The following is a 24,625-nucleotide window of genomic DNA, read 5'->3' as shown; positions in this document are numbered from 1 at the left end:
TGCTGCAGCACCCTCACTTCCCACGGCTATGAGGGCACCTATTGGTAGATGGGTAAAAATAAAAAAGCAGACGTTGAATATCCCTTTGAGCATGGTATTAATTACACTTTGGATGGTGTATCAATACACCCAGTCACTACAAAGATAAAGGTGTCCTTCTTAACTCAGTTGCCGGAGAGGAAGGAAACCGCTCAGGGATTTCACCATGAGGCCAATGGTGACTTTTAAACAATGAAAGAGTTTAATGGCTGTGATAGGAGAAAACTGAGCATGGATCAACAAAATTGCAGTTACTCCACAATACTAACCTAACTGACAGAGTGAAAAGGAAGCCTGTACAGAATAAAAATATTCCAAAACATTCATCCTGTTTGTAACAAGGCACTAAAGTCTACTTGAAAAACTATGGCAAGACCTGAAAATGGTTGTCTAGCAAGGATCAATAACCAATTTGAACAGAGCTTGAATAATTTAAAAAATAATAAATGGGCAAATGCTATACAATCCAGGTGTGGAAAGCTCTTAGAGATTTACCCAGAAAGACTCACAGCTGTATTGACTCAGGGGTGTGAATACTTTTGTCATTGAGATATTTAATTTCAATACCTTTTCAATCATTTCTAGAAACATGTTTTCACATTGTCATTATGGGGTATTGTGTGTAGATTGGTGAGAAAAACATATTTTATCCATTTTGAATTCAGGCTGTAACACAACAAAATGTGGACTAAGTCAAGGAGTATGAATACTTTCTGAAGGCACTGTATGTACACTACAGTCTCTCTTGCTCGCTCTCAGCTGAGCTAGGCTCTCCTGGGTCAGCAAGCCTAAGCTTGTTGATATAAAAAAGAACAGAGGGTAACCTACAACTTGATACCAGACAACTGCAACCTTAAGACAACTCAAAATAAGGAGCTATGATCAGGTCAAAAATGTACCTGTTTAAACGTGAATAGTTATGAAACCTGATATTTCATCATAGCACTATACACAGTGGGCCTACCATGCACTCAACAACCGCGTACCTTGTGACACAGAAAGCTCCTCTACTGATCCTGATTACAGACTTAAAGGACCAGAGAGAGGCCTTTTCATTGGCCTCCAATCGTCTTTCAGGTGGACTGAATGGCATCAACCGCAGGATAGCTGGATCAATAACAGTTTAAAATCAAAGTGCTTAAAGCAACGTAAATATAAAAGGGAGAATAAATTAATAAGTCTGACAGTAATAAGACAGAATTGTTCCCAAGCATTGTGAAATCAATGACATTGTTTCTACCATGTGGTCAAATAACTTGAAGTTTAAACACTTCCCACTAGGCAAAAACAGGTCGAGTCAACCTGGTTTCCATGTTATTTCAACCAAAACAAGTCAACATGAAGACATCAAATCAACGTGGAAAACTGATTGGATTTGAAAAAAAGTAATTAATGTAAGATCATTTTTTCTTTTTAAAATCACCCAAATTTTAACCTAAATCCAATGACATGGTGTCATTTTTTGTTGATTTCACATTGAAATCAAACGAGTTAAAAACTCAACAAAATGTAAATCAAAACTAGATGTTAAAATGACATATTTTCCCAGTGGGTTACAGGCAGCTTTACATGTACGTTAAGGGTTAAAGCAGACGAACAATAAGACCTACTTGGCTACTTCGGAATGATAAGAGGATTAAGACAGAAATATTTAGCCTAACCGGGGGTGGCAATCTGGCCAGTTACTCAATAGATCATGCAATACCATATTCTGTTAGTTCAGTATATTCATATAACGCCTGGGGGTAAACCCTTAAGTATGTGTAACACCAGACTTGGCCTATGCCACAACAACAAAAACACTTGTAACATCAGACTATACCCCATTGTGTCAGTCATCCAACACTGTTGTAGTTTATTGCTCTTTGTCGAGTGCACTTAGGGGCTATTCTTCAGCCAAACAGATTTGACATGGGTCTGGATTTAAATGAGCTTTTCCTGGACCCGTTAAGCTCCTCTGTCTCACAATGTGCTGTGAACGATGTGCTGTGAACTATCTGTGAAGATCTGAAGCGGATCTTCTGAAGTTTGGGCCTCATCTTGCTAAAGGACGATTTCCTCAGCAAGGGTTTCTGTCTGGCCTGGTCTGCTCCATCACCTGTGTCCTCCTCACTGTGACTGTGCAGTTTGGGGGGCATCAGATTAGACTGGAGAACTTTAGACAACCTCCAACGCCCCCCATCGTCTGTGTTCTCTGAGCCCGAGTCGCCGCCACCACCCGCCCCGATGATGTCACGGATATCAACGGCCACACTGTTCGTAAGATACTGACACGCCTTTTTCCCATTGTAATCTCTGGCCTCTACGTCTGCGTCATAGGCTCCTACCAGTAACTTCACCACCTCAACTTGGTTGTGCATTGCTGCTAGGTGTAGTGGCGTGTAGCCGGCACTTGACCGGGCGTTGATGTTGATGGGCACTGTGTGTTGTTTGGCGAAGTTCACGATAAGCGCCAGCAGCTCTTGTTTGCCCTGCTTGGCGGCCCAGTGCAGGCAGGTGAACCCAGTCACAAAGTCCTTCTTCATGACAAGGTTCGGTTCACAGGAAAGGAGGCGGCGGAGACTCTCCCATTGGCCGTCAGATGCACACATCATCCATTCGTGTTCCAACGGGTCCAGAGTGACTGAAGCACCGTCTTCGTCTGTAGTAGAGGAAACCACAGAGGTGGAGTCTGAGTTCTTCAACACCATGCTGCGTCGCACCTGGAGGGAGCTGTTCATCATGAGCTCAATAAAGTTATTACGGCTACTTTTAGGTGTGTAGCTGTCACTCCCAGATATGCTCTGTTGAAAATCATAATACTGGCCTTCCTCTGCCCCGTCCTCTGATGAAGGGTGACGGGACAGCAGGCTGTCCTGTGCATTAGTTGGAAATGGACGTCTGGGTAAGTGGAACATAGAGCCATCCGCGGATGTAGGTAAAGGTGACGCCTCAATCACTGCAATTTGCGGTATGTCGTGCGGTTGCAATGTTTTGCGGTTGGAATTAATGTCCTCCTTGGTCAATTTCTGCTCTCTATTGCCACCAAGGCCTAACGCATTTCCCATATTGTCTGATAAACTATTATTCTGAACTACAGACCTCGTTGGCGCAGCTCTTTCTAAAATTTTACCTTCCAAAATAATTCCAGAAATGTCAGGCGGTCTCGCTCTTGTGGCATTGTCAGTTCCGTAACTTGAGCCAGGTGAAATTTCTTGTTGTGCCACTTCGTTTGCAGTGGTTTCCCAAGAGCGCACATCCCCAGCAGATGATACTGACAGATGCCGTTGCGGTGCACAATCTTCTATCAAGTTCTTATATGATTTTGATAGGACAGTGGTGCTGCTATCTTGTTCCAATACGGTGCCTGTCCCGTTACCATTGCACGCGCTGTCTTTTTCCACTGTACACTTCAATGAAACTCGATACTTCTTTTTTAAACATACAACTTTCACTCCATTCTCCAACTTTACAAATGCGACATTGTCCACGTATCCCTTGAATTTCTCCCGAGCAATTGCTTTCTGGTCAGGGTCTTCCGGGAAACCAGCTTTGAAATAGTCAATGAATATCTGGTTTTTCACTCTCCCTCCTCGCTCGGTTAGAAATTGAACAACCGCTTCTTGGGTGCACTCGGTCGCCATTACTGATTAAAAAATAAATTAATTAAAAGGCTACGGTAAACCACTTACAGATCTAAAAAATAATCTTCCTTTTTATGTTTATAAATTAGCTAGAGTTGAATCAGCCCGTACAATTACGGTTTTCACCTGCCCTGGTTGGTGTTGTCCCATCACATCATCCTCAGACCTTGTTGTGCTTCTTTGATACAGAATAGAAATTAATAGAACTGTCACCCCACCCAGAGTTGAGTAAGGAAGAACCCCCTTTTGCAAGCAGACCTGTCTATCCGTTTTATTTCTATGGTCACAGCAATCCACTACAGAGACATTGGAGAAAGGAGGAGATAGGAATCCCCTTGGCTAATGAATGAACGTATAACCAAGATTTTTATAACTAACCCAAGATAGACCAGAGCCTGTCGTTTCCAATGGGAGGAAATGAATCATGGTGGGTAGAACAAGCAAGGAGATGGGAAGAGCCATGCACGTGCTAGTGAGATCTTATTGGCGCGTTCTAGCATTTATTTGCATATTTTCGTTAGGGAACGCATACTATGAAGTGCGCGTGTGCAATAAGACAATTCGCACTCCTAAACAACGCATTTTTTTTTTTTTACTTTGGCAAAGGGTAGAGTCTGCAAAACGCAGTCCACTCTGTTTTTTTTTTAATAGATTATGGTTTTGGAAACATAAAACTGTATGGAGATCAAATGTTTCATCGACTAGAAAATTTGAAGAATGTTGGCCAAAATCCATCTCACTCCATCTTCTCACCATGCCGGCCACTGGGCTTCCTCGCATCACCATATTTGGTAGTGAGTGGAAACGCCAACCGGATGCTTCACATTTATACATCCGGTTTGATATCTGGCTCAATGTCTATCTGTGGTATAATGCAGCTTTCAAAACACCCGGGAACTCGGAAAAATACGAGGTCAAATAATGAAGTCTGTATTTTATGGTCGGAAAGTCAGAGCTCTAGGAAGAGTTGGAATTCCGAGTTGGATGGCTGTTCAAATCGATTTTCCCAGTCGCAGCTCGTTCTTTCCCAGTTGTCTTGAACGTGGCATAACGCCCCAAACAGCAGAATGTCAAACGATTGCGTTCACTTGTTATGCTGCTTCACGTGGTTGCAAAACTAATCTTCTCACAATCCCTTCTCAAAATCAGGGTATGAGTCGAGAAACCTGCCTATTTTCCTTGAAAGTCCGTAATTTCACGATTTCAGAGAACAAGTTCATTATCTCACATCTCGGAAAATTCTTATAATGTTGTACTTATTATTCACTAAATTCATGCTAATGTTGTGATTTTGAGCTGACGCCCAGTCGACTCCCATTCACTCCTTCGTCCCAGAAATGCACCGCGTGGGCAACGTACACAATGAGCGTTAATACGTTTCCAATGGCGTTTCCCATCTCCTCAAAAGTATCTCTGTCCACGCCTCCTAGCAACCACTACATAGGGAAACTGTGACCCTTGAAACGCCATTTTGGAATCTTTATTAGTGGTCGGTCAGTCAAAGTCGCACAAAGAACCAACATGTCTACTTAGTTTCTTTCACACCATGTATGTCCAACGAATTTCCGGAAAAGTGGTTTATACCATTCATTCTATGGGGGTCGCTATATAGTAACTAACAATCCTGCAGTTCAAAATAACTACTCGGTACTCAGAATTTGATTAATACATACAACAAAATCAGAAGATGTAGTACTTAATATATATGTTTGTGTTTAACAAAATAAACTATAACTGTCACTCGTGTCTCCCCAGCCATGAAAAAAAAGTGTGCAAGCCTACATTCCTTTCATGGCTACGTATGTAGTCGATTTTTCAACGTTTTTAGTTTGAGCCTATTTTCTTTACAGCCTGTTAGTATTTGTAGCTATTAGCTGCTTTATTCCGAGATGACTACGTCGGATGTTGCTCAGGGGGTAATTGTTGTGTTTAATTTAATCGCTAAATAATGTATATCTACAGTTGTAAAACTTACGGAACGTTTAGCTTGCTAGTTAGCATGGTTACGTTCCTGGTCGTCTTTATTGCTGTCGCGCTGCGTAATCCTGAAAGGTAAACACTTATCTGGGCGTTGTGAGATCGGACCGTCTGCACAGCATGATCGCAATAAGACGACCTGGAACTGATTCAGTAACTTTTTCACTTTCAAGCTAGCTATGTGGCTAACAGCGTAGCTCCAACTAGAGTTCCTAAAAAGCAAGGTTTTACTGCTGGTACTTGTTTACGCCCTTTGAGCAAGAATTAATATATGAAATGCACATAGAACAAAATTAGCCATGATCTGTCTCTCTAGTTTGCCAACGCATGGGTTAGTTTGCCGATGTGGCAGCCAGTGAAAGTTAACTTTGTGTGCTAGCTGAAACTGATCTGGTTTCTCCAGCCTTTCCAGGTCTATCCACAATCAGTGTCAGTAAAGAAAGGGACAGGTCAGGTAGGGTGTCATTCATAGAAATAGATAAATATTTGTGTGTACTGTAGACAAATGAACATGTAGCCTTGTATGGGTAAGTAGTGTACGGTCGTGGCCAAAGGTTTTGAGAATGACACAAATATTAATTTTCACAAAGTCTGCTGCCTCAGTGTCTTTAGATATTTTTGTCAGATGTTACTATGGAATACTGACGTATAATTACAAGCATTTCATAAGTGTCAAAGGCTTTTATTGACAATTACATGAAGTTGATGCAAAGAGTCAATATTTGCAGTGTTGACCCTTCTTTTTCAAGACCTCTGCAATCCGCCCTGGCATGCTGTCAATTAACTCCTGACTGATGGCAGCCCATTCTTGCATAATCAATGCTTGGAGTTTGTCAGAATTTGTGGGTTTTTGTTTGTCCACCTGTCCACCTGCCTCTTGAAGATTGATCACAAGTTCTCAATGGGATTAAGGTCTGGGGAGTTTCCTGGCCACGGACCCAAAATATCGATGTTTTGTTCCCCGAGCCACTTAGTTATTACTTTTGCCTTATGGCAAGGTGCTCCATCATGCTGGAAAAGGCATTGTTCGTCACCAAACTGTTCCTGGATGGTTGGAAGAAGTTGCTCTCAGAGGATGTGTTGGTAACATTCTTTATTCATGGCTGTGTTCTTAGGAAAAATTGTGAGTGAGCCCACTCCCTTGGCTGAGAAGCAACCCCACACATGAATGGTCTCAGGATGCTTTACTGTTGGCATGACACAGGACTGATGGTAGCGCTCACCTTGTCTTCTCCGGACAAGCTTTTTTCCGGATGCCCCAAACAATCAGAAAGGGGATTCATCAGAGAAAATGACTTTACCCCAGTCCTCAGCAGTCCAATCCCTGTACCTTTTGCAGAATATCAGTCTGTCCCTGATGTTTTTCGTGGAGAGAAGTGGCTTCTTTGCTGCCCTTCTTGACACCAGGCCATCCTCCAAAAGTATTCACCTCACTGTGTGTGCAGATGCACTCACACCTGCCTGCTGCCATTCCTGAGCAAGCTCTGTACTGGTGGTGCCCCAATCCTGCAGCTGAATCAACTTTAGGAGACGGTCCTGACGCTTGCTGGACTTTCTTGGGCGCCCTGAAGCCTTCTTCACACAATTGAACCACTCTTCTTGAAGTTCTTGATGATCCGATAAATGGTTGATTTAGGTGCAATCTTACTGGCAGCTATATCCTTGCCTGTGAAGCTCTTTTTGTGCAAAGCAATGATGACGGCACGTGTTTCCTTGCAGGTAACCATGGTTGACAGAGGAAGAACAATGATTCCAAACACCACCCTCCTTTTGAAGCTTCCAGTCTGTTATTCGAACTCAATCAGCATGACAGAGTGATCTCCAGCCTTGTCCTTGTCTACACTCACACCTGTGTTAACGAGATAATCCCTGATATGTCAGCTGGTCCTTTTGTGGCAGGGCTGAAATGCAGTGGAAATGTTTTTGGGGCAAAGAGGGACTTTGCAATTATTTGCAATTCATCTGATCACTCTTCATAACATTCTGGAGTATATGCAAATTGCCATCATACAAATTGAGGCAGCAGACTTTGAAAATGTATATTTGTGTCATTCTCAAAACTTTTGGCCACGACTGTACACACAATGAAAACATAGGTAAATTATCTTATATTCCTATGTTAACCAGTCCAAGCTATTGTCATAGCCTAACATTAGGCCAACTCAGTATATGTCTCCCTATAACAGGACAAAAATGCCCGGCCCCTGTCCTTGTCTGGCCATGTTGGCTTCGACAGCCTACCTCACCAGCTGGTCAACAAATCAACATGTCAAGGTTTCTGCTTCAATATCCTCTGTATTGGTGAGTAATGTTGTGATGTTACATTAAAAGTTCAGCCACCAGACAAGTATCCCCTTTTTAGATGGACATTTTTTGGGGCCCGTTTCCTTTCAATTCATTTATTCTGGACTTGTGCCCAGAATCCTCAATGTCATTCTTTGGAACTGTCTAAAATGTATTTTTCATTTTCCTCAAGTTTGACCCTAATTTTACAAAGCAATGTTATCACAAAGATTAGCAAACAGTATTTCCCCTCACGATCCAGGCGAAACGGGTATTGGCAAATCCACCCTAATGGACACACTGTTCAACACTAACTTTGAGAACTTTGAGTCTTCTCACTTCGAGCCCAAGGTGAAGCTGCGAGCGCAGACCTATGACCTGCAGGAGAGCAACGTGCGGCTCAAGCTGACCATCGTCAACACAGTGGGCTTTGGGGACCAGATGAACAAGCAGGAGAGGTGAGAGAAGTGCAGTCATGATATCTGGGTCGTATTCATTAGGCACCAAACCTAACCGCCTACCTGAACTTGTCCGATAACTTAAGAAATCCTTGTTTTAGTGTTCCGTTTCGTAAACGTTTTGCGACCGTAGCCTATGCCCTACCGAATATGACCCTGATGCTGAATGACAAAACAAAAACACATTATTTTGTCTTTCTATCCACCACAAATAACTTGTTTTACCACATGCGCTACACAACTTCTGATGGAATATCTGCTCTCTGAATGTTTCCTTCGGCAGCTACCAGCATGTTGTGGACTACATTGACACCCAGTTCGAGTCGTATCTACAGGAGGAGTTGAAGATCAAGCGGTCCCTCCACAACTACCACGACTCCCGTATCCATGCCTGTCTCTACTTCATCGCCCCTTCAGGACACTCTCTCAAGTCCCTGGACCTGGTCACCATGAAGAAACTGGACAGCAAAGTGAGGGCCTAAAACTAAAAGAAGCTGTCAATATTGCATTTTTTTTCTCTATTTTTTTTTCTGGCACAGTTCTACAGCATTAGTATATAAATATGAGGGGAAAAAATGTCATAATTGTTGTTGTGTTTAAATGTAGAATTAATTAAGGGGGTGTTTTTCATTTTATTTAGTGTTATGGAGTATTTGGGCAGTTTAGGAAGTGTCATGGCGGTTGGTAAAAACTGGGAGTTGCATGATGAGTAATTACTACTGTGTTACTGTGACAGGACTGAACAAGTCTGACAAAGTAGAATGTTGACTTAGTTCAGCCATTGGGCAATCACAGAAGTCTGTCCTGACTGTGCTTTAGTTGTATGTTTTACAGTATTGTTCTTTCACAAAAGGAATTTGTTTCTACTTGTAAAATGAACGATATGTCCTGTTTGATTCTTGAGGGAATAAATGTCAATCCGGAAAGAAAATCTATTATTTATAAGACAACCTGTGTATTTCTTTGTAGGTCAACATCATTCCTGTCATCGCCAAAGCAGACACCATCTCCAAGAGCGAGCTCCACAAGTTTAAGATCAAGATCATGAGTGAGTTGGTCAGTAACGGTGTCCAGATCTACCAGTTCCCTACTGACGACGAGACGGTCTCCAAGATCAACACTGCCATGAATGTGAGTTGTAGAACATTCCCTTGGCTCCAGCCAACACATCCCTTGGCATCTTTCAGGCTCTCTGCCCAATTCCATTCCTCACAGTGGAATTCCATTCCTCTCAGCTAAAATTATTATATAGAATTCTCGCCACCAACAAAATGTTGAATATTTGGGGCATAAAATCATCGAAGCTCTGCAGATTTTGTTGTGAGGATACAGAATCAACAGACCATTTTGTTTTGGTATTGCCCTCAGGTAGCCTGTCTCAGGTTCAGGAATGGCTGAAAATGCATAGCATTGATCTAAAATTGACCCTAGAAATAGTACTGTTAGGAGATCTGGAGAGACCGGGTCAGTCAATTACTAATGCTCTTAGTAAAAGTATTTACCTTCAACTCGCAATCTGGATTCTATTCGATTAGATTGAAATTGTACGTTAAACATCACAGCATAGTTGAAAGATATATGTTGCGTAGAAACCCGAAGATGGTGGCTAGCAGAGATAGATGGGATGGGCTGAGGGAACCTGAGGGTTGGGATGGGTTGAAACAGGAAGTGGGTGGCCAGCAGAGATAGATGGGATGGGCTGAGGGAACCTGAGGGTTGGGATGGGTTGAAACAGGAAGTGGGTGGCCAGCAGAGATAGATGGGATGGGCTGAGGGAACCTGAGGGTTGGGATGGGTTGAAACAGGAAGTGGGTGGCCAGCAGAGATAGATGGGATGGGCTGAGGGAACCTGAGGGTTGGGATGGGTTGAAACAGGAAGTGGGTGGCCAGCAGAGATAGATGGGATGGGCTGAGGGAACCTGAGGGTTGGGATGGGTTGAAACAGGAAGTGGGTGGCCAGCAGAGATAGATGGGATGGGCTGAGGGAACCTGAGGGTTGGGATGGGTTGAAACAGGAAGTGGGTGGCCAGCAGAGATAGATGGGATGGGCTGAGGGAAGCTGAGGGTTGGGATGTGGAATTGGAGACAAGTGGGAGTGGAGTTGTTGTGTGGGAGATAAAAAAAATAAATAAAATAAAGTCTAAATAAAACATAATTAAAAGTACGTTTGAATGACACTGAGGGGCAGTGTTTTTACAGCTAATGCCGGTTTGCCTGAGGCTGATGCCGTGCAGGTGTTTGTACACATGCATATACACACACACACTCATTCAAATAAACGCATACAAGAACACGCGCACACATGTAATAGTGCCAGACATGCACACAAACATATACAGTTGGCATTGCTGTTATGATTTCATTTGTCCTTCATGTTGTTTTTGTGTTTTAAAATGTTTGCTGTTTTCTTCTGTCTTTTCTCTTTAGTTGATTCTCTTGGTTGTTGGTGCATTGGGGGGTTCTTGGGGGTGGGGAATGGAATTGATTGTATTTTTCTTCTTGGGGGGGACTGTAGGAGGGGTCTAGGATGGTTGAGGGACAGCTATTGGGGAACTGTGGGGGGGATCTTGGAGGGTTCGGGTTCACGTTTTTTGGTGGTAGATCTGTCAACGTGACCTTGAGCAGGGCATTGACCCTGGATGCTTCTGTCTGTCTGTCTGAATGGGAATCTGTTGGATGACTGGTAGGATGTAGTTGTTGAGCGGCTTCACTGCATGTTTCAGATATTCAATTAAATAAATAAACATGCTGATTTAGGCCTACGACAGCACTGGTATCAGGGTGTATTTGCTAGCTATTTTTGCTCTGACTCAGTACATTTATTAGCTAGCCAGCGGCTAACAATAAAAACATTTGCTAAGTAAAGGCAAACTCTGTTTGCAGACAGTAATATACACAAACGAATAGTGTAATTATAGAACGCTTGTGAATGTGACAAATGTAAATGTATTTGATTTTGATTTATATTAAGAAGCAAAGTGGAAAACGGCATCGACATATTGGCGAGGGAGGGAGACGAGTCGCATATCACATTTAACAAACATAGAAGAAGAAACAGTCCATGTATCAATACCGGTATATGGTAAATTAGGATATACCGTCCAACCCTAGCGTATGCTTTCTTTGATTTTTGACCATACTCTGATTTTAAGATAAGCCGAGTAAGGTGTTTACATGACTAATGCCATACTTAACCTACTGCCAAAATCATTTTATTGACTTAGTGTGCATGTAAATGTACTCCGTGTTTTCTATGATCTGTTTGCTAATGTCAGGGTATCCTGCCTTTTGCTGTTGTGGGGAGCTCAGAGGAGGTGAAGATTGGAAATAAAATGGTCAAAGCTCGGCAGTATCCCTGGGGTGTGGTGCAAGGTAGGCAAACCTGTTTTACCATGTAGGCTTCAGGCTTACAGCTGGCTTTCTTTCAAGTGAAGTGTCTATGGCTCTGCAGTACAAATGCCAGGAGGTAAAGGTCTGTCTGTCTTGTTTCAGTGGAGAATGAGAACCACTGTGACTTTGTGAAGCTGAGGGAGATGCTGATCTGTGTGAACATGGAGGACCTGAGGGAGCAGACCCACACGCGCCACTACGAGCTCTACCGCCGCTGCAAACTGGAGGAGATGGGATTCACAGACACAAACCCAGAGAGCAAGCCAGTCAGGTACGGAGAGAGCAGTGTGCACGCACGGTTATCATCATTTTGGGCCTGTGATAACCAGATGAGATGCATAGATTAAAAGGTCTGTGGAAAAACATTCAACATTATACAGTGAGAGGAGGCTGTACATTTTTTGTTTTAAACCGTGTGGGTCTACAGCCTGCAGGAGACCTATGAAGCCAAGCGTCACGAGTTCCTGGGAGATTTGCAGCGGAGAGAGGAGGAGATGAGGCAGATGTTTGTCCAGAGAGTCAAGGAGAAGGAGACTGAGCTGAAGGAAGCTGAGAGAGAGGTACTGGACACACACACACACATGGTGTCCTACTGTGACAGCATGCTATACAGGTCAGCAAGAGACATATAGGTGTAGACGTGGCTTTCAAAGACTCATGATTTGTAACTAATCATTAGTAGGGGAAATCATCACAGAAAACCCATATTAAATGAATGTATTTTTGGTTGAAGAGATCCTCGCGAGAGGCGTCTTTTGTGTTTTTAGAAAAGCACTAGAAATTCGAGGTATTTAAAAAAAAAAAACCTTTGTTTTCCCTCAGTTGCAAGGTAAGTTTGAGCAGCTGAAGAGACTGCACTCTGAGGAGAAGAGCAAGCTGGATGAGAAGAGAAGGTCTCTGGAGGACGAGATCAACACCTTCAGCAAGAAGAAAACAGCTACCGAGCTGCTCCAAGGCCAGTCCTTCAACACTAACGCCAACCTCAAGAAGGACAAAGACCGTAAAAAGTAAGATACCAGTTTTGATACTTAATCACATAGGCCTAAATGGTTGCAAAAAGGACAAAGACCGCAAGAGGTATGTTATTGTAAAATAAACGGCCGTCCTGAAACTTAATTCCCTTCCAAGATGTTTATTGCTGAAATGTTTTGGATAGCTCAAAGCTCTATTACACACAAAATCTATCCTAATTCAATTATAACTTATTTCCCCTCAATTTCATGATGCATGTGCAGAGACTAACAAAAATGAATGTACACCAGAATTGTATATTGTGTGTGTGTGTACTGCAGGCATTATACAGTCATTTTAGTTCATCAGTGTGATTGTATTTCTGATTGACAGGAGCCTAGAGATGGAAGCTAAGGATGTTAAGTTAACTTGTGACGAGGCTACTAACCAAAACCACAACAGTTGCTTCAGAAACCTGTGAAGTCAGTGAGATGATAGGGAGGGAAGCAGGGTATAAAGAAATTTTTTTTTTTTTTTAGATAAGAAGAAACTATTGATTTGACAGTTGATAGGAAAGCTTAGTTAATGAGTATAGATGTGTGTTATGTAGTGACACAGATCTCTAAATTATTGACTCGATTTCTTCTTTTTCATTGGGTCTTTAGCTCTGGGTTCATGTGAAGAAATAAATGGACAAAGACCCCCTCCCATCAGACAGACAGAAGACAAATAAATACAAAATGGAATACATTTACCGATAGTCGTCATTGTTTGCCTTAGTCAAATCACCAATGTTGTTAGTCAAATCCCAGCCAGAGTATTGATAATTCTCTTTTTAATACTGGTAACCCTTTGTATTACTTTACTTTTCACTTCTACAGCTAGAGGGCGCCAAATGATCAAGGTCTGGTTAGGGTTATCATTGAAAATACTGTACTTCACACCAAACAGAAATACAATGTTTGTTGGTCAACAGTACATTGACATTCAAGATGTATTTAATTGTCCAATCTCTTAGTTGTCTTGAGCATTCACTTTAATGGGATATCAGATAATGTGTGGAAACTTGACTTGAACTTGTTCAACTTTAATTCTGCAGATAGTAGAATATATATTTGCATGTCTTTTTAAAATATGCTGTTCACCACTAGTGTGTATTATATAGCTTGATATTTATTCTATGCATTATTATTGTAGACTCATGGGTTTCTGGATGGATTCCATCTATAGTAATACCGAGCTCTGGTCCAGGACGTTCCTTCCTCATGTTACATTAGTGGAGGAACACGCACCGACGACCCGGACCAGAGCTAAGTTATATGCATGTGTTACATTCCAATCACTGAGGTATTATTGAAATTACTTTTTAAAAACACTTATTGTGTGCCTTACTGCCACAGTTAACCTTCCTTGTATTTTATTTAAACGCTAAAGAGTGAAGCAGCGGCTGACATGGTAATTAATTTGTGAAGAGTGAAACCGTGTTTTGTTTTGCTCCATGACCTTTCTGAATAGAACACTACGTCAAATGGTTTCAACATTGTAAAGAACCGTCATGCATCATAAACTGGGTGGTTTGAGCCCTGATTGGCTGACAGCCGTGGTATGAGACCGTATACCACGGGTATGACAATTTTATTTTAATTGCTCTAATTACGTTGGAAACCAGTTTATAATAGTAATAAGGCACCTCGTGGTATATTGCCAATATACCACGGCTAAGGGCTGTGTCCAGGCACTCCACGTTGCGTTGTACGTGTGAACATTCCTTAGCCGTGGTATATTGGCCATATACCACACCTCTTTGGGCCTTATTGCTTAAAAATAGTATGTCGTGTGTGTGGAATGATTGACGTGATAATTGCCAGACATATTTTCCCTCTCAGAAAGCATAGCTTTGAAAATAACTTAGCTGTGTAATTATTTTTTTTTTTTTTAATTCTACAATATTTTTGTACACAGCTTTTTTCTTAACTCTCATATGAACTGAGGTTTGTTCTTAGGTGTGGAGAAGGAAGGGTTTATATCACCAAAAATAAAACATGATATTATGTTTGTCATACATACCGGTAACATGTCGTTATTTCACTGTACTAATGAATTGAAGAGATGTTGTTGGAAGAGGTATTAACTGTTTATTTACATATCAAAAGTAGAACGCCATAAAATCACTGCAGCAAATACACAAAACAAAGGCATGTTACATAATTACAAAGCACCAGTGTTACTCTGCTCTTGACTTTAGTGACCTCAGAACGGGCATGATGTCATCCAGACAGTCAACATCTGAAAGATCAACCAAAATGGACGTACTAACCACATGATCAGTAAACGATTTCAAACAAAATGCATTATTGGATGGCAACGTCTCCTTACCTAGAGTCTGGAGCAGCTCCTGAACCAGAAAGTAGAATGCAGGGAAGAACTCCTCATGTTCCTTTACCTTCAAAATAATACTGACAAGCGCACATATTTAACCCCAGGCACTAGGCTAATTTTATAACAGTAAGACAACATTACACAGAATAAAACAAAATCATTTCTGGCAATTGCTGCTGGTACCTGTCAATATCACTGGTTCCCAGGAGGACGTGGAGCTCGTGGCCAACCGTGGCCTCTGGGGAGTTGACCAGACTGGCTACCTGGTTTACCACCGCACTAGGGGGCGCTCTGTCATCTGAAATTAAATTTAGAAGTGGGAAAGGAATAACATCCCTCAACCAAGTACACTGAACAAAAATAAACGCAACATGTCAAGTGTTGGTTTCATGAGCTGAAATAAGATCCCAGAAATGTTCCATACGCACAAAAAGCTTCTCTCTCACATTTGTTTACATCCCTGTTAGTGAGCATTTATCCTTTGACAAGATAATCCATCCACCTGATAGGTGTGGCATATCAAACAGCATGATCATTACACAAGTGCACCTTGTGCTGGGGACAATAAAAGGCCACTGTACAATGTGCAGTTAAGGTATCTGTGACCAACCGATGCATATCTATATTCCCAGTCATGTGAAATTCATAGATTAAGGCCTAATGGACTTACTTCAATTTAATGATTTCCTTGTATGAACTGTAGCTCAGTAAAACCTTGTTGCATATTACATTTATATTGTTGTTCTGGAGAACATGAATTGACCAGTACAGTATGCGCTATCGGGCGCCGAAGACGTGGATGTCGATTAAGGCAGCACCCCGCACCTCTTTGGGAAATAAATGGACAAAGAAGGCATTCAGTTGTAAAACTGACTAGGTATCCCCCTTTCCCTAATGGTGCTGTAGAATAGCTAAAATGAGTTGTAGACAGACAGTCCTACCCAGGGCCAGGATGTCCCTCAGGTTCCTCATAGCGTTGGTCATCTCCCCAAGCCTGGTGTAGACCTCGTTCATACGTGGATACACCCCGCTGAGGGAGGTTATATCAAACAGCTTCTGGAAGTGGGACACCATGGACTGGAGAGTGTTCTTAGTGGGGCTCCTCAACACCTGGTTAGAGTTAGTTTCACATAAAGAGTTCGACTTTCACCAATACACACAACGTAACTTTTCATAACATTTTATTAAGAACAAGAATCGGAGAATTCTGATATCGCTGTATCACTAACATTGTACATGAGAAATGTGCCGAGGTATAATGTTTTGCATTATCTAAAGTTGAGATGTAATTTCCATGGTTACTCCATTCACTGCTGTAAGCCAGGACTACAAACCTTATCCTCCCCAGAGTTGGTCTCCTCTAGCAGAGTGTCCACCAATAGCATAAGGTCCTCCACTCGAACACTTTCCATAAGACTATTAGCGCCTGCTGGCTGCCATGGTAACAGTCTCAGCATCAACTTACTCAGGGCACAGTGCAGGTCCTAAGCACACAGAGAGACAAAGACATGGGTCTCTAGACTACAGACAATGGTAAACAAACTTAGTTAAAGTAGCCTATTCTAGCCATACATATCACAGAAAACTGAGATGTTGAAGATATGAAGAGCTCCTAAACTCTCTGGCTTGCAGTGACAGGGCAAGTTGACACTGGACCATTGGACCTGGCTGCATACATGTTAGATGCGCTTTATAGACAGTCAGCTCTCACCTTCAGTGAAGCCAGTTGGTCAGCCCACATCTCCAGAGTGGAGAGGAGTTCGTCAAACTCGACCATCTCTGAGGCCCTGTTGGACAGCTGATGGCTGGTTGATGGCCTCGCTCTATAGAGCCTCAGTGGAGCCCCGGAAGTAGTCAAAAGCGCTCTGATGTCATTCAGAACCTGAAAGTCAGGCACGGCAAATAGTCCAGCAAAGTCTGAATCAAAAACAAAGTAAAGTGAGTTGATACTCGCTCCTGCTTTAGACAAGGGGAGATATACCTTCTCGTGTCTGGCAGCCAAGGCCCTTGCCTTCGCCACCTCCTGGTTACTCAGAGCAGCACCCTCTTCTTTAAACTCCCGAGCAGACCTGTGGTGGAGGTAAAGGAGATGATATGACTACCAATAGGACAGGCAGCGCTCTAGGTTAAGGTAAGGAAGGGGTTAACTGTGAGGTTAAGCTGTGGTGCTCCTTGTATCCAAGAATGACAGTTGCGTAATGTTTTCCCACCTCATGTTATTCTGTTGAATAAGTCTGTCCATGCGTCTCAGTTGTTCTTTGTAGGACTTCAGCTCTTTCACTGTGGGCCTAGATTCCAAGTCTTGCTTCAACTGCTGAATTTCATTCCTAAGCTCCACCCTCTGAGCTTTGGTGTCCTTTAACTGTTCCTGATAGGACTATTGGGGAGAAGAAAGATTCGGAACTATGATCATGATCATGGACTGTGGGGAAGAGGGACAGTCGTTACACTGTTCAAGAAAAGTCATCCAGAACCATGAAGAGTTCTGGTGTTCATCATGTTAGAAAAGTACAGGAAGTCACCTTCAGGAGAGCTTTGTGATTGGGGGAGACCCCAGTGGTGCTTCTCAGGCTGCTCTGCGATTGGTCAGATGTTTGTGATGCCCCAGACTCTCCTTTGAGAGACCTGAGGGAAGAAGTAAAGGTTGGTTAGTGACATCAGTCTACTTTTCTTTAGTCTTACAGTGAGAAAGGGTGTTGTCATAAAAATGAAGCAAAACATTGAAAATAAGAGATTGTGTACAATATTTACTTCATATCATTGCGGAGCTGTTCCATTTGGGCCTCATAGATGTCAATTACATCCAACACCCTGATAGAAAAGAAAGGTATTTGAAATCCTATAACATCCAGCCATAAATCTGTAATAATTTAGTCAAGTAAGGGTAAAATGCTGTATTATGAATCCTAATCTATGGTCTTAACGACAGCAGCGGTTTGTCTTACTGCTGGTCCACTGGTGAGTTGGTCCGAGCTGATCTCTTGTGGATCTGCTGAAACACCTGGTTCTGCCTAGCAACCCGCTTCTCTTCCTCTGTCACAGTGAAGTAGAGCTTCCTCTGCAGCTGGGAAGCCACATCTTTCTCCTCAGACAGCTTCTGCTCCAGGCCCTGGCAGCGTTTCTACCAGCGGCAGAGCAGACAAACAAAACAACAAGATAAGACTATTACAGTATAATTACAGTATAATCATAATCCCCAGTACAATCAGGGGATACCATGTGCTGTTGGAGAAAAAAAATAAACTGCCCAACTCTTGTAGCCAGTTCCCCAGACACAGATTAAGCCTTGACCTGGACTAAAAAACATGGTGAATAGAGAATCTTCATTGAAAGCTCTTCTTAGTCCAGGACGAGACTGTGTCTGCCGGTAAACCAGCCCTTGTTATTTCCAGGGCACCACCTACCTGTGCATCTCTCTTGTCGTGCTGAAGTTGGTGCACTTTGCTGTGTTGCTGCACGGCCTTGCCAATGTAACTATCTTCCAGGTCCTGCAGCTTGCTCTTCACCCCGTCCAGAACTCCCTCCAACTCGGACACCCTCTGGGACTGACGGGCAGCGCGGCTAACGTGCTGCTGAGCCTCCTCTCTGGAACAAACATCGGTAACACTTTACTTAAAGCTGGCAGGTCTAATGGATTATGATACAATACAGATAATTGTAAAGCAACGCAAATACAGAAATGTCACACTGAAGCATTGCTACTATTCCTTTGGGACACACAATTAACCCTTACTAAATGATAGATAATAGTCCATTTGAATATATAATAAGATCATTAAATTCTATGTAATCCTACATTTACATTTGTCATTTAGCAAGACGCTCTTATCCAGAGAGACTTACAGGACCAATTAGGGTGAAGTGCCTTGCTCAAGAGCACAGAAAATATTTTTCACCTAGTCGGCTCCGGATTTGAACCAGCAACTTTTCGGTTTACTGGCCCAACGCGCTTAACCGCTAAGCTACCTGCCACCCTCCTGTTTAATTGGATAATAATAATATAAATTGAAGAGGGTTATATTGAACTAACTGGGGTAAGTACATATCAAACAGAAGATCTTTCACAGGAAATTATGGTTAAGAGGATATACATAATTATTCAAGTGATCATCTGTGCAATATGAAATATATAAAATCCAATTTCAATCATATATTGAGTCGTCAGATATATCAATAAGCTGTCCTAGAAAAACACAGCCAAAAACCATCTATTATCTTTCCAGGAGAGAAGGTAAAGTGAGGTAGCCTGGAATCCAAACTGATGTTTTGGGGGAAAAAATACCATATCAGATTGAATTCCAGGCTAAAAGAGAGGGTCTCTGACAGACAGGCTTAACATGGTGATAGATTGATGTTCAGGCTAGGTGATCTCCCTCCGTCACGCCCCAATGGTTAACACTTGCTGGCTGAGCAGCTGGTGGAAGCCGGCCCCATCTACCTCTTACCCCACTCGGTCTCACTGTATTAGGCTTACTACTCATGTCCACTAAGACTATTGTGTGACAACAGCTGGCTGAAAAATGATCATGGATCTACATTATTAGGTAGATGGATGAACCACAGACCTGCCAAAAAACATTTATTTCTGACATGGAGGTTATTCTAATAATCATATAAGGTGATGGAGGAATGTTTAAAGAGGTGAGAAACAGGATCAAATAATTGAGGGTTCAAAAATATTAGGCTTCAAGAAGTAAGGTTTCCTACATACTGGAAAAGCAATGTTCTGCATGTCCATGAGTGTCTCAAATGATAAAAAAAATATAACTATTTAATATGAATTATATAACTACGGTTGAAGTCAGAAGTTTACATACATTTAGGTTGGAGTCATTAAAACTCGTTTTTCAACCACTCCACAAATTTCTTGTTAACAAACCATAGTTTTGGCAAATTGGTTAGGACATCTACCTTGAGCATGACACAAGTCATTTTTCCAACAATTATTTACAGACAGATTATTTCACATATAATTCACTGTATCACAATTCCAGTGGGTCTGAAAATTACATACACAAAATTGACTGTGCCTTTAAACAGCTTGGAAAATTCCAGAAAATGATGTCATGGCTTTAGAAGCTTCTGATAGGCTAATTGACATAATTTGAGTCAATTGGAGGTGTACCTGTGGATGTATTTCAAGGTCTACCTTCATACTCAGGGCCTCTTTGCTTGACATCATGGGAAAATCAAAAGAAATCAGCCAAGACCTCAGAAAAAACATTGTAGACCTCCACAAGTCTGGTTCATCCTTGGGAGCAATTTCCAAACGCCTGAAGGGACCACGTTCATCTGTACAAACAATAGTACGCAAGTATAAACACCATGGGACCAGGCAGCCATCATACCGCTCAGGAAGGAGACGTGTTCTGTCTCCTAGAGATTAACGTACTTTGGTGCAAAAAGTGCAGATCAATCCCAAAACAACAGCAAAGTACCTTGTGAAGATGCTGGAGGAAACAGGTACAAAAGTATCTATATCCACAGTAAAACGAGTCCTATATCGACATAACCTTAAGGTCGCTCAGCAAGGAAGAAGCCACTGCTCCAAAACCGCCATAAAAAAGACAGACTACGGTTTGCAACTGCACATGGGGACAAAGATTGTACTTTTTGGAGAAATGTCCTCTGGTCTGATGAAACAAAAATAGAATTGTTTGGCCATAATGACCATCATTATGTTTGGAGGAAAAAGGGGGAAGCTTGCAAGCCGAAGAACACTATCCCAACCGTGAAGCATGGGGGTGGCAGCATCATGTTGTGGGGGTGCTTTGCTGCAGGAGGGACTGGTGCACTTCACAAAATAGATGGCATCATGAGGTAGAACAATTATGTGGATATATTGAAGCAACATCTCAAGACATCAGTCAGGAAGTTAAAGCTTGGTCGTAAATGGGTCTTCCAAATGGACAACTTTCCAAAGTTGTGGCAAAATGGCTTAAGGACAACAAAGTCAAGGTATTGGAGCCCTGACCTGACCTAAATCCTATAGAAAATTTGTGGGCAGAACTGAAAAAGCGTGTGTGAGCAAGGAGGCCTACAAACCTGACTCAGTTACACCAGCACTGTCAGGAGGAATGGGCCAAAATTCACCCACCTTATTGTGGGAAGCTTGTGGAAGGCTACCTGAAACTTTTGACCCAAGTTAAACAATTTAAAGGCAATGCTACCAAATACTAATTGAGTGTATGTAAACTTCTGACCCACTGGGAATGTGAGGAAAGAAATAAAAGCTGAAATAAATCACTCTCTCTACTATTATTCTGACATTTCACATTCTTAAAATAAAGTGGTGATACTAACTGACCTAAGACAGGGAATTTTTACTAGGATTAAATGTCAGGAATTGTGAAAAAACTGAGTTAAAATGTATTTGGCTAAGGTGTATGTAAACCTCTGACTTCAACTGTATATAACTATTTACTTAAGTTGGTTGTTGGACTGGATGAGCTCCTGAATCAAGGTCTGTCTCCTCTCCGAGTCTGTAAGCATCGTCCGCAGCATAGTCCTGATGTCACAGGCCGACTTCTTCTCCAGAAGAACCAAGTCTATGACCAAGATAACACACATTAAAGTAGAATATCTTAATTTCCATTTTCCTTCCAGTTCTTTTTACTTATAGCCCTATATTGTTTGGTACCATGACCAGTGCCTCACTAAATAACATTGAGAAAACTAGCCAGAAACATTGAGACCCTGGCTGGCAGCCTACTGGATATAGAAGAACCAATAAGCAGAACAGGAGCAATGCGTGCACCAAATGGTTTCCCTTTGGGAAAAGGCTCATCACACAGAGGGGTGAGTTTGAGTATTAACTTAGATGAGACGATGCACACCTAGAGCCAATAATGATTCATTATTTGCACACACAGAAACACGACAGATGTTGAGCGGTCTAAAGCATTAACACTCCTCCTTATAGACTTGTTCAACATGATCCAAGAAGTGAGTTAAGACATTAGCTAATATATGACAGTTCAGAATGTTACAGCAAGAAGATAATACAAAAACATACTAAACCATTACCTGCAAGGTTCTTATTCTCGACGGGATCAGCAAAGTGAACCGGCTTGAACCCATGGTGCTGGAGGAGTCTGTTCACAGCATCCCACTCTGTCTGCTCCTGCTGCTAGGTCCAAACACACAGCAAAACCACCACATCACACGGTCCATTACAATACAACACACAAAGGATGTAGTATGATGCAGTTTGTTCCCAATTTTTTTTTTCTTTAAATGCATACAATGCATAATATGAGCTCTGCTCTACCTGAAACTGGCTGTAGGTCCACAGAAACACATATGTCTCGTCTCTTGAATGAAACACAGCTTTTGTGTTCTTCCTATCCATCTCCTCTCTGGCTAACGCTGACTCTCCTCAGTATGTTATACACTTTAGGCTATACACACCACCATGTCTGTTCCTGATGAGATAAATACATTCTAAGCGTTCCTCTTGCTCCATCTTCTATTTGACAGGAGGCTGTCGGTGTGTGAGTGTGTCAGCCTCCTACTGTACCCTCCCCCAGTCAACACCTAACGTTATATGGGGTTATCAAATTACTTGGTCCCCCTTTGAGACCACCATGACAACACACAAACATAGTTGTAATACCTGTTCCATCTCTTCTCCACCTGCAGGGGTGAAAATAGGTTAGTTTACTAGCTAGCTGAGATAGCAGGGACGTTGAACACATAGGCTAGCTATCTACTGTTAGCTAGCTAGCAATCTACGTTGCTAGCTAGTTAGCCAAGTATTGCATGTTTCAGAAAAAATATATATAATTCATAAAACATTCTGAATACTCCTTTCCTACAATAACGTTCGGACTTAGCATATTCACCATGAATGTGCTTGTTGTGATGATTGGTTTCTCCAAAAATATCAGTTTACAAATTTCAAACAAACAGCGCGGAAGTAAAATAGGAACGATTGTGGTCCGTTTCAACCAATAAGATAAAGGAAAATGTAGGGGATAGTTCATGTAGGATTTTGATTGGTGAATCGAGATTTTTTCTCAGACATGGGCGAGTTTAGTTTCTGCGTTCCACTAACGTAACATAGCAACCTTAAAATATGTTCCATATCGTTTGATTGCATTCACGCTGCGCAGGTAATTACTGATGTCGAATATAACATAATAAACTCAGCAAAGAAACAAATGTCCTCTCACTGTCAACTGCGTTTATTTTCAGCAAACTTAACATGTGTAAATATTTATATGAACATATCAAGATTCAACAACTGAGAAAAAAACGGAACAAGTTCCACAGACATGTGACTAACAGAAATTGAATAATTTGTCTCTGAACAAAGGGGGGGTCAAAATCAAAAGTAACAGTCAGTATCTGGTGTGGCCACCAGCTAAATTAAGTACTGCAGTGCATCTCCTCCTCATGGACTGCACCAGATTTGCCAGTTCTTGCTGTGAGATGTTACCCCACTCTTCCACCAAGGCACCTGCAAGTTCCCGGACATTTCTGGGGGGGAATGGCCCTAGCCCTCACCCTCCGATCCAACAGGTCCCAGACATGCTCAATGGGATTGAGATCTGGGCTTTTCGCTGGCAATGGTAGAACACTGACATTCCTGTCTTGCAGGAAATCACGCACAGAACGAGCAGTATGGCTGGTGGCATTGTCATGCTGGAGGGTCATGTCAGGATGAGCCTGCAAGATGGGTACCACATGAGGGAGGAGGATGTCTTCCCGGTAACGCACAGCGTTGAGATTGCTTGCAATGACAACAAGCTAGGTCCGATGATACTGTGACACACCGCCCCAGACCATGATGGACCCTCCACCTCCAAATTGATCCCGCTCCAGAGTACAGGCCTCGGTGTAACGCTCATTCCTTCAACGATAAACGCAAATCCGACCATCACCCCTGGTGAGACAAAACCGCAACTCGTCAGTGAAGAGCATTCCTGTCTGGTCCAGAGTTGGTGGGTTTGTGCTCATAGGCGACATTGTTGCCGGTGATGTCTGGTGAGAACCTGCCTTACAACAGGCCTACAGGCCCTCAGTCCAGCCTCTCTAAGCCTATTGCGGACAGTCTGAGCACTGATGGAGGGATTGTGCGTTCCTGGTGTAACTCAGGAAGTTGTTGTTGCCATCCTGTACCTGTCCCGCAGGTGTGATGTTTGGATGTACCGATCCTGTGCAGGTGTTGTTACACGTGGTCTGCCACTGCGAGGACGATCAGCTGTCCGTCCTGTCTCCCTATAGCGCTGTCTTAGGCATCTCACAGTACGGTCATTGCAATTTATTGCCCTGGCCACATCTGCAGTCCTCATGCCTCCTTGCAGCAGAGTCAGTAGAAAGGCCTCTTTAGTGTCCTAAGTTTTCATAACTGTGACTTAATTGCCTACCGTCTGTAAGCTGTTAGTGTCTTGACGATCGTTCCACAGGTTCATGTTCATTAATTGTTTATGGTTCATTGAAGCATGGGAAACAGTGTTTAAACCCTTTACAATGAAGATCTGTGAAGTTATTTGGATTTTTACGAATTATCTTTGAAAGACT

At 42.4% G+C, this 24,625-nt stretch overlaps 3 protein-coding genes across 6 annotated transcripts; 1 reads left to right on the top strand and 2 right to left on the bottom strand.

Annotated features, from left to right (window-relative positions):
* Positions 1–355: 355 nt before the first annotated feature.
* Positions 356–5,004, bottom strand: LOC106575207 (ankyrin repeat domain-containing protein SOWAHC). The gene has a single exon (XM_014151549.2). It carries the CDS (start codon positions 3,660–3,662, stop codon positions 1,932–1,934), a length of 1,731 nt encoding a protein of 576 aa, XP_014007024.2. The 5' UTR covers positions 3,663–5,004; the 3' UTR covers positions 356–1,931.
* Positions 5,005–5,327: 323 nt separating this feature from the next.
* LOC106575209 (septin-10) lies at positions 5,328–13,471 on the top strand. The gene is made up of 10 exons (XM_014151556.2): positions 5,328–5,578; positions 7,826–7,940; positions 8,185–8,380; positions 8,664–8,850; positions 9,350–9,511; positions 11,656–11,752; positions 11,873–12,041; positions 12,198–12,330; positions 12,593–12,777; positions 13,387–13,471. The coding sequence occupies exons 1-10, from the start codon at positions 5,552–5,554 to the stop codon at positions 13,400–13,402; spliced, it is 1,287 nt and encodes a 428-aa protein (XP_014007031.1). The 5' UTR covers positions 5,328–5,551; the 3' UTR covers positions 13,403–13,471.
* A 1,365-nt stretch (positions 13,472–14,836) lies between these two features.
* LOC106575208 (centrosomal protein of 70 kDa) lies at positions 14,837–23,052 on the bottom strand. Of its 4 annotated transcripts, XM_014151550.2 has the most exons (17): positions 22,945–23,040; positions 22,716–22,735; positions 22,371–22,524; positions 22,127–22,226; positions 21,525–21,648; positions 18,505–18,685; positions 18,046–18,221; positions 17,852–17,911; positions 17,623–17,725; positions 17,311–17,477; positions 17,082–17,169; positions 16,812–16,982; positions 16,435–16,584; positions 16,042–16,210; positions 15,284–15,398; positions 15,098–15,177; positions 14,837–15,007 (listed from the first exon to the last, which is right to left on the bottom strand). In XM_014151550.2, exons 3-17 carry the CDS (start codon positions 22,449–22,451, stop codon positions 14,946–14,948), a joined length of 1,827 nt encoding a protein of 608 aa, XP_014007025.2. In that variant the 5' UTR covers positions 22,452–22,524; positions 22,716–22,735; positions 22,945–23,040; the 3' UTR covers positions 14,837–14,945. The 4 variants fall into 4 exon arrangements, with proteins under 4 accessions (XP_014007025.2, XP_014007028.2, XP_014007026.2 ...); XM_014151553.2 differs by lacking the exon at positions 22,371–22,524 and having other exon boundaries at positions 22,945–23,052; XM_014151551.2 differs by lacking the exon at positions 22,371–22,524 and having other exon boundaries at positions 22,127–22,229.
* Between the last annotated feature and the right edge of the window lie 1,573 nt (positions 23,053–24,625).

The sequence above is a fragment of the Salmo salar genome, chromosome ssa17, assembly GCF_905237065.1.
Source record: "Salmo salar chromosome ssa17, Ssal_v3.1, whole genome shotgun sequence".
Taxonomy (NCBI): domain Eukaryota; kingdom Metazoa; phylum Chordata; class Actinopteri; order Salmoniformes; family Salmonidae; genus Salmo; species Salmo salar.
This window is presented reverse-complemented; position numbering and strand designations above follow the sequence as displayed.